Here is a 13,974-nt window from a genome sequence, read left to right as displayed (position 1 = left end):
GACACGGCTGTTCTAGTGTTAAACTCTTATAGTAGGTAACATAGACACGGCTGTTCTAGTGTTAAACTCTTATAGTAGGTAACATAGACACGGCTATTCTAGTGTTAAACTCTTATAGTAGGTAATTTAGACACGGCTGTTCTAGTGTTAATTTAGTTGGCTTCAAATCTGTTTGATACAGTATACACTACAGAACAGACTTGTAAGACTAACATATGTACGCAGTACATACACAGTACACACACAGTACACACACAGTACATACACAGTACACACACAGTACACACACAGTACAGTACACACACAGTACACACACAGTACATACACAGTACATACACAGTACACACACAGTACATACACAGTACATACACAGTACACACACAGTACATACACAGTACATACACAGTACACACACAGTACATACACAGTACATACACAGTACACACACAGTACACACACAGTACACACACAGTACATACACAGTACATACACAGTACACACACAGTACAGTACACACACAGTACACACACAGTACACACACAGTACATACACAGTACATACACAGTACACACACAGTACACACACAGTACATACACAGTACATACACAGTACACACACAGTACACACACAGTACACATAGTACACACACAGTACACACACAGTACACACACAGTACATACACAGTACATACACAGTACACACACAGTACACACACAGTACATACACAGTACATACGCAGCGGTCATCTAACACCTACATGACAGTAACGAGTTTCAAACGTCTCTCTGTTTAAGATATGTTATATACACTTAGAGAGAGAGAGCGAGAGAGAGCAAGAGAGAGAGAGAGACAGAGAGTGAGAGAGAGAGAACGAGAGAGAGAGAGAGGGCGAGAGAGAGAGAGCGAGAGACGGAGAGAGAGAGAGCGAGAGAGAGACGGCGAGAGAGAGAGAGCGAGAGAGAGCGAGAGAGGGAGAGAGAGAGTGAGAGAGAGAGAGGGAGAGAGAGAGTGAGAGAGAGAGAGGGCGAGAGAGAGCAAGAGAGAGAGAGCGAGAGAGAGACAGAGAAGGAGAGAGAGAGAGAGAGAGAAAGAGAGTGAGTGAGAGGGAGAGAGAGGGCGAGAGAGAGAGAGACTAGAAGCTCTCATAAACACTACATACAGTAATAGTAACAAGCAAAAGTAAATAAGGGAAGGAGGGAGGGATTGGAGGGAAGAGAAAACAGATAGAAGTGAACCAGAGGAGGACTGACAGGGCGGCCCAGCGTTGGTGTCCTGACACGGCCCCCGGACAGCCCCCCCACCCAGGGGAACATAAGGATTGCATACGCCTCTGGCAGCAGTTCACACCCGCATTCTTCAGACGTGTGTTCACAAAGGCTCTACACAGGGAGGTCTACCCCCCCCCCCCCTCCCTCCTACCCCCCCTCTCCCTCCTGCCACCCCCCCTCTCTCTCTACTCTCACAACAACCTCCCTGGACCACACTGCTGTACAGAGTGTAGAAAATTAGGGGGTTATTGAGCTGGGGTGTGTGTGTGTGTGTGTGTGTGTGTGTGTGTGTGTGTGTGTGTGTGTCTGGTGGTGTGTGTGTGTGTGTGTTAAGGAGCTCTCAGACTCTGCAGTGAGCTCCACCACCTGTTTCTCCTCTGCGCTGCCTCAGGGTCTGAGTCCTGGGTTGAACCTCACGCTGGTTAAGGCTTTTTCTCTGCTTTTACTTTTTACACGTTTCTTCTGGAAGAGAGACAAGCTTTCTGTCTGCTACCTGGTAGAGACAGCAGAGGCTGACAGCCTAACCCTAACCCTAACCCTACAGCAGAGGCTGGTGGGATAGATACAGCAGAGGCTGTGACAGCTTAACCCTAACCCTACAGCAGAGACTTCAGAGCTTCAGTTACAGCAGAATAAAGGTAAAATAAAACTGTCCAGAACTGATGTCCAACTGCCGGACGAGACAATAAGGAGCTGAGCCCAGATTAACGTACAGGAGAGGAAAAGGCAGTTTACCTCAGTTTGTCTTAGTTTAGTCTTTAGTCTTAGTTCTCAGTTTATCTCATTTCAATGCAAGGGGTTAGGGACCATAATCCTCCTTGATTTTAGATCATTAGTCTCTCCTAGACCAGAGGTAAGAGCAGTTAGTACTACTAGTTACTGTCTCCTAGACCAGAAGTAAGAGCAGTTAGTACTACTAGTTACTGTCTGTCTGTCCGACAGAGAAGCTAAGCAGTTACTGTAGTTTAGGGTAACTGGGTTGACCAAGAAAGAAGAGGAGAGGGGAGGAGAGGGCAGGGCAGGGGAGGGGAGGAGAGGGCAGGGGAGGGGAGGACAGGGGAAGGGAGGGGAGGCCAGGGCAGGGGAAGGGAGGGGAGGCCAGGGGAGGGGAGGCCAGGGGAGGGGAGGACGGGGAGGGGAGTAGAGGGCAGGGGAGGAGAGGGGAGGGCAGGAGGGCTAACAGAGGTTACACTTGTTGTTTAATTCCCCTGACCGTATCTCCACTCAGAGACAGACATACTGTACCAGTGTCTCAGATACACATACTGTACCAGTGTCTCAGATAGACATACTGTACCAGTGTCTCAGACAAACATACTGTACCAGTGTCTCAGACAGACATACTGTACCAGTGTCTCAGACAGACATACTGTACCAGTGTCTCAGATAGACATACTGTACCAGTGTCTCAGATAGACATACTGTACCAGTGTCTCAGACAGACATACTGTACCAGTGTCTCAGATAGACATACTGTACCAGTGTCTCAGATAGACATACTGTACCAGTGTCTCAGATAGACATACTGTACCAGTGTCTCAGATACATACTGTACCAGTGTCTCAAATAGACATACTGTACCAGTGTCTCAGATAGACATACTGTACCAGTGTCTCAGATAGACATACTGTACCAGTGTCTCAGACAGACATACTGTACCAGTGTCTCAGACAAACATACTGTACCAGTGTCTCAGACAGACATACTGTACCAGTGTCTCAGATAGACATACTGTACCAGTGTCTCAGACAGACATACTGTACCAGTGTCTCAGATAGACATACTGTACCAATGTCTCAGTGAGCTTAACTCTTCTTGACGTCGTCTTCAGGAGCTCTGCTAAACAAACAAGAGCTCAAAGGCAAAAACATCACTGTTGTGAAGGCCCACAGTTTAGAGCCAGTTTAGTTTCCCCAAACCAGCCCTATTTTGCCCCTGTTATTTCTTTATTATTTTCTATACTATTCCTGTACGTTTATGAAGGTGTATGTATTGTTATTGTAATGTTTATGTATATGTTTGATGACGTAGTATATCCGGGGTGTGTCCGTGACCCGGATGCTAGGTTCGGTGGTGTATATATAGAGACGGAAGTGGTCTGTGAGTCAGTGTGTGATGAGAATCCGAGTGATGAGAGCAACGAGAGTGAGAATAAGCAGAGAGAACACGAAGTCGATCTAAGATGGCGGAGTCAGTAACACGCACACCGTGCTGAAGCTGAAGACCCGTTTAGTGATTATCGAGTTTACAACTGTGATAGCCCGTTTAGCTGTGTTCCCGTTAGCCAGCCTTGCCAGCAGCCGGCTGCGAACGTTGGACCTGACGGACAAGATCAAGCTGGACAGAGTCGTCGCCTCCACGAGTGGATTGCGACCGACGTGGACCACCGGACCTGAGCCCTTCACCTCGTCGTGGACCACGAAGAAGCCCCTTTCCCTTCGCGTTGCTACGTCACCCCCCCCCTTTTTGTCTGCTACCTTCCTCGACGCACATGCCATCCAACCAGGCCTCAACGCGCACCACAGTCCGGGACTCTAAGCCTGTTCAGGCCAGATACTATGAGTGAGTGAGTGTGTGTGTGGCCGGCGGGGAGGGAGTATATTTTGGGATGTATACATCAGTTGTGTAAATAAATGTGTTTGTTCATATGGGATACCGTTACCGTGTGTTTAGTTGTTTGTATGCTAAGGCTAATGCTAATTCCAATGCTAATGCTAATGCTAATTCCAATGCTAATGCTACTGCTAATTCCAATGCTAATGCTAACGATGGTAATGCTAGTCTAAAGGTTTGCTGGCGCCCCCTACCTCTATCCTCCTACACTGCCTATTTAGCTCAGAGTTAGTTAGATAACCAGCCCTTCCTAAATTCTACAGTCCTTTTAGCTACTCCCTGGTTACAATTGGTCCTTCGAGCCGGATAGGTAGTGTAGTGATAGCATGGCTGAGCGCAGCCAACCAGACCAGACAGTTACCCCCCCTTCTCCGCCCCCCTGAGCCAGAGCCACGACCACAGAGAGTCCCGCGGTTGCCTCCGAGGTTACAGGAGTATGAGCTTGAGCTCGAAAGCTCACTGAGTGGTAGCGAGGAGCGCACTCCACGGGATACAGTGGTCGGAGAGGCCGAGGTGTCCGCCGGCGCGCGGGTGGCTAGCACCGAGACAGCCATCAAAGAGCACCAGCCTGAGGATGAGATGGCAGAACAGCAGGGTTTTGCCGTAGAAACGGAAGAGCAGGAAGGAGAGGCCCGGTCCGACAGCGCCTGCGGGCGGAAGAGGGAGGGCCTCAGCCTTAACGATCTGCCTCCCAGTACGGCGCGCTCGAGACCTAGCTCCTGCCGTTCAGTGGCTTCCTCCCGGTCCAGGGTTTCCGTGGGCAGTTCTGCCTCTGGGGCGGATAGCATACACTCCAGAGGGAGTAGTGCCGCGCTGTCAGAATATATGCGCCAACAGGCCGAGATGGCGTTCGAGCGGGAACGCCTCCAGTTCGAGCGTGAACGCCTCCAGCGCCAGGAGGCGCTAGAACGCGAACGCCTCCAGATGGACGGAGCGGAACGCGCGGCGGAGAGGCAGCGCCAGGAGGCGCTAGAACGTGAACGCCTCCAGATGAACGGAGCGGAACGTGCGGCGGAGAGACAGCGCCAGGAGGCGTTAGAGAGGGAACGCATCCAGTTCGAGCGCGAGCGCCTCCAGATGGAGGGGGCGGAACGCGCGGCGGAGAGGCAGATGGCGAGAGAGCAACTGTACGCGGAGAAGATGGAGAGAGAGCAACTGCACGCGGAGAAGATGGAGGAAATGCTGCAGACCATGCGCGACGTGTGCATCAGCAGAGCTCCGTCGGCCCGTAGCTCCAGAGCATCCTCCGCACGGCCCTCTCGAGTGCCATCTCCTGAACCCCCCGCCGATGGCTCCATGACCCCCGCCATGACTGTCCAACTACAGGCCCAGCTGACCACCTGGAAGGAAGAGGACCAGGGACCCGACCGCTACGCGGCCCAGAGGGAGCCAGCGTCGCTGCCCGGGAGGGGAGCCATCCCCCAAGAGCGTAGCACACCCCTAGGTCCTCCAGTGCACCAAAATGCATGCAGGCCGGACACCCAGACCGTCACTCCAGCCCCGATCATCCACTACAGGATGTTTCCCCAGGTGGAGGGACCCAAGTTCCCCTTCTTCAAGGACGAGGACAGGAGCCAGTATGTGGAACTACGCATCTGCCTAGACACGCTCTTGGACGACTCCTGCTCAGAGTCCTACAAATATGCGATTCTCCTTCAGCATGTGAGGAACCCCAGAGCCCACAACATGGTTCTGGCCCATGCCTCCGCACCGACACCTTACACCAGAGCGCTCGCCGACTTGGATGCCCGCTACGGTCGTCCCTGGAACCACGCCCTTGCTGAACTGCAAGCCCTCGAACAGCAGGCCCCCATCAAGGATGACCGGGCGCTGGATGACTTCGCGCTCCGCGTGCACACCTTGGTTGGAATGCTGAAGACGCAGGGCCCAGCTGGCGCCAGCGAGATCAACAGCACCTCCAACGTAGAGCGGCTGCTCCGCAAGATCCCACGCTTCCGGCAGGAGAGGTTCCGGCGACAGCAGCGCGTTCGTAACCCCGGGAAGTTGGGTCTGAGCATGGCTGCCTTCGCGGAGTTCCTACTGGAGGAAGTGCATGACACCAACGTAGACGCCATGGGTTACGCTGAGCCGAAGAAGGAGAGGGAGAAGGGAGACCGCTGGGACGGGCCGAGCTCGAACAGAGGACGCCCAGTAGGAGTGCTGCACACGGAGGAGGAGCCTCGGAGAGAGAGGAAAGCCCGACCTGAGGGAAAGGATTCCTCTCAACCCCATCAAAAGGGACGGAGAGGTCCACCGCCATGTCCGTACTGCACCAGCGAGCACTGGTTCAATGAGTGCAGTGACTTCAACAACCTGAGCACCGAGGCCAAGCAGAGGTGGCTCGAGGAGAACAAGAGGTGCTGGAACTGTGGGCGCGACCATCTGGCTAAGAACTGCACCTTGAGGAGAAAGTGCAACCGCTGTGAGGAGGTCCACCTCAACATCCTACACGAGGTCTCCCTCGCCAGGTCCACGGAGGGCACCAGAAGCTCTAGGTCCGGTAGCGCACCGGAAGAGGCAACACCTGTCTACTACCTAGACCCAGCCCGGAGCAGCGGCTCCAAGGTCCTACTGAAGGTGGTGAAGGTCCGACTTCACCACAACAACGCTGTGTACGACACGTACGCCGTTCTAGACGACGGGTCGGAACGGACCATCCTTCTCCAGGGGGCAGTGCGCCAGTTGGGGCTCCAAGGGACTGCGGAGAAGCTGACTCTGCGCACGATACGTCGCGACCTTAAAGAGGTCACCGGGGCGAGAATCAACTTCTCTATCTCCCCGGCGGGGCGGCCGTCGGACAGATATCGGCTTCGGAATGTCTTCACCGCAGACCAGCTAGCGCTCTCCCGCTACGACTACCCCCTGGAGAGATTACGCGCAAGATATTCCCACCTACGGCGAGTAGACCTACATCCGATAGAAGGAGCGGAGCCAACCCTTCTCATCGGCTCGGACAACGCTGAACTGATCGTGTCGCTCCGTCCTCCGCTGAGAGGACCACGAGGCTGCCCGATGGCTGTTAAGACTGCGCTTGGGTGGGCCCTCCAAGGCGCTACCGAGGGGAGAGATAGAGACGGGAGAGCTACGTCATCCCTCCATGTCCGAACCGAAGAAGCAAACCAACCAACCGGACCGCCTGGAGTGGAATCTATTGCTGCCAGTGCACCTGGAACAGTTAGTACCACAAATGGTTCACCACAGGATGACCAACCAAAGAAGAAGTCTCTGTGGACAGAGCATAAGTCTCTGGATGGGAAGACCTACTTCTACAACACAGAGACTAAACAGTCCTCAGGGGAGAAACCAGACGACCTGAAATCTCCTGCTGAGCAAATGTTGTCTAAGTGCCCGTGGAAGGAGTACAAGTCTGACACGGGAAAGCCTTACTACTACAACTCCCAGACTAAGGAGTCCCGGTGGACCAAGCCCAAAGAGCTGGAAGATCTTGAAGCGATGATCAAAGCGGAGGAGAATGGGACGGTAGAAGCTGCAGCTCCTGGCACCGCCCCCGTCCCCACTCTTCAGGTTGATCCTGCTGCTACCATGGCGACCATGATGGACATGGAGGCCATGGCGGCAACAGCTGTTGCCGAGGAACACCTGCAGGTGGCCACGCACCCTCACGTGGCCGAGGTCAGCATTGACGCACCCGTCAACTCCGTCGAGTACACGTCAGCCATGGAAGTCTCAGCCAGTATTGTAGACGCCTCCAAGGAGGAAAGGCCGGAGTTGGCGAAGAAAACGTACAAGTGGAACCCAAAAGAGGAGGCCAAGCAGGCCTTCAAAGAGCTTCTGAAGGAGAAGGGTGTTTCATCCAACGCGTCATGGGAGCAAGCCATGAGAATGATCATCAACGACCCACGCTACAGCGCCCTGCCCAAGCTGAGTGAGAAGAAGCAAGCGTTTAAGGCCTACAAGGCTAAGAAGGAGAAGGAACAAGCCAAGCAGCTCAGGAAGAGGAACTGGGAGGCGCTGAAGAACATTCTGGACAACATGGCCAACGTCACCTACCGCACCACCTGGTCCGAGGCCCAGCAGTACCTGCTGGACAACCCCACCTTCGCTGAGTACGAGGAGCTGCAGAACATGGACAAGGAAGACGCTCTGATCTGCTTCGAGGAGCACATCCGCGCCCTGGAGAAGGAGGAGAAGCAGAAGACTCTGCTGAGGGAGAGAGACAACTTGTCCGAAGGTGCCGTGGTACTGGTGATCGACCAGTCCCTTCCACGCGCCGCCTGGCAGACAGGCAGAGTGACCAAGGTCCTGCCGGGTCCGGATGGAAGGGTGCGGACGGCCATCGTGGACGTTGGTGGTCGCACTTACACCCGACCTGTGGCACGCCTGATTGAGCTCCCTCAAATTACGAAGGACACTATCACCTCCTACCTCACGCTGCTAGAGCAGCCTAGCCAGTGTGCCTTCCCTAGTTAACTGAAACCGAGGGTTTCATGGGGCGGCTGTTGTGAAGGCCCACAGTTTAGAGCCAGTTTAGTTTCCCCAAACCAGCCCTATTTTGCCCCTGTTATTTCTTTATTATTTTCTATACTATTCCTGTACGTTTATGAAGGTGTATGTATTGTTATTGTAATGTTTATGTATATGTTTGATGACGTAGTATATCCGGGGTGTGTCCGTGACCCGGATGCTAGGTTCGGTGGTGTATATATAGAGACGGAAGTGGTCTGTGAGTCAGTGTGTGATGAGAATCCGAGTGATGAGAGCAACGAGAGTGAGAATAAGCAGAGAGAACACGAAGTCGATCTAAGATGGCGGAGTCAGTAACACGCACACCGTGCTGAAGCTGAAGACCCGTTTAGTGATTATCGAGTTTACAACTGTGATAGCCCGTTTAGCTGTGTTCCCGTTAGCCAGCCTTGCCAGCAGCCGGCTGCGAACGTTGGACCTGACGGACAAGATCAAGCTGGACAGAGTCGTCGCCTCCACGAGTGGATTGCGACCGACGTGGACCACCGGACCTGAGCCCTTCACCTCGTCGTGGACCACGAAGAAGCCCCTTTCCCTTCGCGTTGCTACGTCACCCCCCCCCTTTTTGTCTGCTACCTTCCTCGACGCACATGCCATCCAACCAGGCCTCAACGCGCACCACAGTCCGGGACTCTAAGCCTGTTCAGGCCAGATACTATGAGTGAGTGAGTGTGTGTGTGGCCGGCGGGGAGGGAGTATATTTTGGGATGTATACATCAGTTGTGTAAATAAATGTGTTTGTTCATATGGGATACCGTTACCGTGTGTTTAGTTGTTTGTATGCTAAGGCTAATGCTAATTCCAATGCTAATGCTAATGCTAATTCCAATGCTAATGCTACTGCTAATTCCAATGCTAATGCTAACGATGGTAATGCTAGTCTAAAGGTTTGCTGGCGCCCCCTACCTCTATCCTCCTACACTGCCTATTTAGCTCAGAGTTAGTTAGATAACCAGCCCTTCCTAAATTCTACAGTCCTTTTAGCTACTCCCTGGTTACAATCACCATCACATCCCCCACCATCCCTCTCCACGCAACCGACAGCAATCCCAATTTCCTCCATGACTTGATGAGCCTGAAAGGTGAAAAGCACGAACCTCAGTACACTTGGACAGTTTGGGGTCCTCAGACGTGGAGCCCTGGCAAAACATGCCTATCAATGATCAGATGAGAGTCGTAACCAGAGGAGAACAGTGGAGCAGTTCTGTGAATGGCAGACTGCTCTTCCTGGATGTATAAGGAGAGAGGCAGCCGGATGTTTTAGTTTTTTACCTTGAAACATAAAAATAAAAAAAACATTACACCTCTTTAACACAGATGTACATTTATTTATGTTTTAATACATTAACATTGCACAAGTTATTTATTTTTGATTGCAAATCACACAGCACAATTCCAATTCATTCCTGTACATGAGTTTAGAAATGTAACAGTTTTGTTTTAAAATATGTAATCAAATCATTTTTCTTCCTCTTTTCACAAGGAGCATTTGTTATAAAATGTAGAAGTAAAAGTGCAATATCTTTCTATCCTTTAAATTACAAAAATTGGTCCAAAATCCACCATCTTGGTAGGGATTATCCAACAGACTTAATATTGTTTTTTTATTCTCACATTTTCAACAATAGGTTTTCACAAAAAGTTTATATATGGTATCTTGTTTTTTTTATATAACATTTTATCTTTTCCTACAAACTGCAGCTAAATACAAGAATAACAGTGTCAGTTTACAAAAAGCTTAGCATGTAAATCATTGAATCATATTTGTCTAAATAAACTTCATTTTTCCCATATAACTATCTGGAACATACAATTCTGACGACAACAACATACTATAATAATATAATAATAATATCTCACAGCTCCATGAAACAATAAACATCTCTGTCATCACTTCAAAGAGAAAATACAAATAATAATAATAAGAGAAACACAAATCAAAATCAAAGGATAAAATGCATAGGTCATAGGTCATAGGTCATAGATCATAGGTAGGGTCATAGGTTGGGTCATAGGTTGGATCATAGATCATAGGTAGGATCATAGGTTGGGTCATAGGTCATAGGTTGAGTCATAGGTAGGATCATAGGTTGGGTCATAGGTTAGGTCATAGGTAGGGTCATAGTTTGGGTCATAGGTTGGATCATAGGTTAGATCATAGGTTAGATCATAGGTAGGATCATAGGTTGGGTCATAGGTTGAGTCATAGGTAGGATCATAGGTTGGGTCATAGGTTAGATCATAGGTAGGGTCATGGGTAGGGTCATAGGTTAGATCATAGGTAGGGTCATAGGTTGGATCATAGGTAGGGTCATGGGTAGGGTCATAGGTAGGGTCATAGGTTAGATCATAGGTAGGGTCATAGGTTAGATCATAGGTAGGGTCATAGGTTGGATCATAGGTAGGGTCATAGGTTGGATCATTTGTAAAATTGGCAAAACGATCAGTTTAAATGTCAGTACACAAGTACAGATCAGGTTGTTTATGTTTAAACATTGACCCTCTAACATTGACTAAGTAGATCCATGACATCTATGTTTCTGTCTCATATCCTGAAATGAGTGACCGGCACAAATACATCATTCTGTATATATAACGTGACATAAATGATACATTTATCATTTCAACTTCAAAAGGCAAAACGTGGCTATAGTATGGCATGTTTGGGTAGATAGGCAACATCTGGCACCACAGCCTGACAGCAGCGTGTTAAAGGCACTCTGCGTGGAGCCCAACTTAAATGCAAGAATGTAATAATATCACTTTCTAGATCCCTCTACATCACTCCACATGCTTAAAGGGTTACTTAGCTGTTTTACAACTTATACCTGTAGTCACACAATAATCCCTGGTTCAGAGTTTTTAAAATATCAACTATTAGCTTCAGCTAGCTTCAACCTCCGCTAACAAAAACAGGAAGTGATTGGGGAACAAAAAACACTTGTGGCCACAGGGTTAGATCACCTCAGAGACACTTCCAACCAAGTGAGTGAATTTAAAGTGATTTAGCCACAAAAGTAGAAATCACCCCCCCCCCCCCCCCACAGTCACAGATGTTTTCTCCCATACTGTAGCTGAATGAATAGTGTCTATTTAAACAACTCTGAACCATGAATTACATAGTTTCTTCTAGCCCTTATAAGGTGTAAAATAGTGAGCTAATCATTTATCGCCACGATGCCTAACTCTCCTCCCCGTGAGAAGAGGTCGAGCTAGAGAACCTAAATCTTTGATCAAAGATCCCCAAAGAGGAGTTGACTAGAGGAGGAATTCAGATTATAATCACTGATATGCCCCAAAAAAGGACAACCATCTTTAAGACGTTTTTTTTAAGTGCAAAGCGACATATCAAATGCAAATGTACAGGCGTATAGATAACACTGAGGTTCTCATCAGGCAGGAGGGGGGGGGGGGGGCTAGGCTACTAAAGGCTATTAGACATTAAAAACATCTAAATGACAACGGCCTCTTAAATACCTGGAGGCAGAGAGAGAGAGAGAGAGAGAGAGAGACAGAAGTACTGAGAGAGAGGGGGGGAGAGGGAGAGAGAGAAGTACTGAGAGAGAGAAGTGCTGAGAGAGAGGGAGAGAGAGAAGTACTGAGAGAGAGAGAGACAGAAGTACTGAGAGAGAGAGGGAGAGAGAGAGAAGTACTGAGAGAGAGAGGGGGAGAGGGAGGGAGAAGTACTGAGAGAGTGAGGGAGAGAGAGAGAGAGAGGGAGAGAGAAGTACTGAGAGAGAGAGAAGGAGAGAGAGACAGAAGTACTGTAGGAGGGTTTAGAAGCGAGTGAGTGAATGCTTAATGACACGCTAATTATCATATTGTGTCAACAGCATCAAAGAGCTCTGCCGTCTGAACAAGTGAATCATCCTTAGAAACAGTAGATATCCATCAACATTCCCACCAAACCAACGGAATAAATGATGAATCTGCACTAGGTGACGCACGGAGAGTCACAGTGTTTCTGATGGGAGATGGTTTTGACTCAGCCTTGGCCCAGAGAAGGAGGCATCAGCACACCAACATCCCTCCCTCCTCCACCTCTCTCTGTATCAACACACCAACATCCCTCCCTCCTCCACCTCTCTCCCTCCCTCCTCCACCTCTCTCTGCAGAGCCCAGATAGTCTAGTAGCAGAGATAGGTTCCCATGTACCCATTTGAATGAATGAAAAAAAATGTAACCTGTTTTTTTAAGACCCTAATGGTGTCTAGTTAAGATGTTTTCATGTTGCCAAGGTCAAAATAGTATGTACATTATATTGTTATGAGCCTAAAATGTGTTGTGTGTCTGTTTTTCACCAATACAGAGTGGTTGTAGCATGTCAGTGACCTTTCCATTGGATTCCTGCTGGAAGAATGATACGAAAAAGTGGGTTAATTTGTCTTTGTAGGGTGTCTGGTTCAGCAGTTATGAAAATCGTGGCATTTTTTCACCATTCGCGTGGACATCAGTTCAAGATGGCCGCCAAACGAACCCATGAGACATTAGTTGACCTTGGCAACATGGAGAAACCTTAACTAGACACGATTAGGGTCGTAAAAAAACAGGTTACAAAAAGGTTATTCAGGTACATGGGAACCTGTTTCTCCTACTAGATTAACATGAGGAGCAGGGGAATCCTGTCCACCACACCTGACAGCAGGGGAATAGTAGTTTATCTACAATAGCAGGAGGCGCCACGTTCTACGCAGGTTTAATACAATAATAAGTCTTCTTCAAGCCTGTTAGTTCTGAACTACTCTACCCAGGGTCCCCTGTGGTACGTCTGAGCTCTGAGTGACAAACATAAGGATCCATGAACAACTGTGACCCAGTCTGATCATTTGGTCCGCATGTCGGCAACCAGTCAAAATGTTCAGACTTTTCTTTTGAAACGGAAGTACGTTTCAACGTTGTTGAGAATCACAACACAAACTCTCTAGTCAAGCCAAAATACTGCAACAACGCAATGGATTGGGTGAGTAATCCCCACTGCTACCTAGTTAACTAGAACACTACTTTACATTGTTACCTAGTTAACTAGAACACTACTTTACATTGTTACCTAGTTAACTACAACACTACTTTACATTGTTACCTAGTTAACTACAACACTACTTTACATTGTTACCTAGTTAACTACAACACTACTTTACATTGTTACCTAGTTAACTAGAACACTACTTTACATTGTTACCTAGTTAACTAGAACACTACTTTACATTGTTACCTAATACCTAGTTAACTAGAACACTACTTTACATTGTTACCTAGTTAACTACAACACTACTTTACATTGTTACCTAGTTAACTAGAACACTACTTTACATTGTTACCTAGTTAACTAGAACACTACTTTACATTGTTACCTAGTTAACTACAACACTACTTTACATTGTTACCTAGTTAACTACAACACTACTTTACATTGTTACCTAGTTAACTACAACACTACTTTACATTGTTAGCAGGCTCACAAATCAAGCTGTGTTAGTTGACTAGCGATGTGTCGTTGATTTTCAACAACGCGGAAATGTATTCACGTTTCTAAAGAAAAGTCTGATCATTACATCAGATTCCGACATGAGGACCAAATGATCAGACTGTGTCACAACTCTTATGTGTG

At 48.7% G+C, this 13,974-nt stretch overlaps 1 protein-coding gene across 1 annotated transcript in view; it reads left to right on the top strand.

Annotated features, from left to right (window-relative positions):
- LOC308153903 (pre-mRNA-processing factor 40 homolog A-like) overlaps nucleotides 1–12,222 on the top strand; it is a gene marked incomplete at both ends in the record, with an annotated part of 32,769 nt that extends 20,547 nt beyond the window's left edge. The window contains 2 exons of the mRNA XM_080527087.1: nucleotides 6,994–8,073; nucleotides 12,200–12,222. Of these exons, the coding sequence (XP_080383213.1) occupies nucleotides 6,994–8,073; nucleotides 12,200–12,222 (1,103 nt within the window). The remainder of the gene's footprint in view (nucleotides 1–6,993; nucleotides 8,074–12,199) is intronic.
- Between the last annotated feature and the right edge of the window lie 1,752 nt (nucleotides 12,223–13,974).

The sequence above is a fragment of the Nansenia antarctica genome, assembly GCF_963989245.1.
Source record: "Nansenia antarctica genome assembly, chromosome: 1".
Taxonomy (NCBI): domain Eukaryota; kingdom Metazoa; phylum Chordata; class Actinopteri; order Argentiniformes; family Microstomatidae; genus Nansenia; species Nansenia antarctica.
Note: the sequence above shows the minus strand (reverse complement) of the source record. Positions and strands in the feature narration are given on the sequence as shown.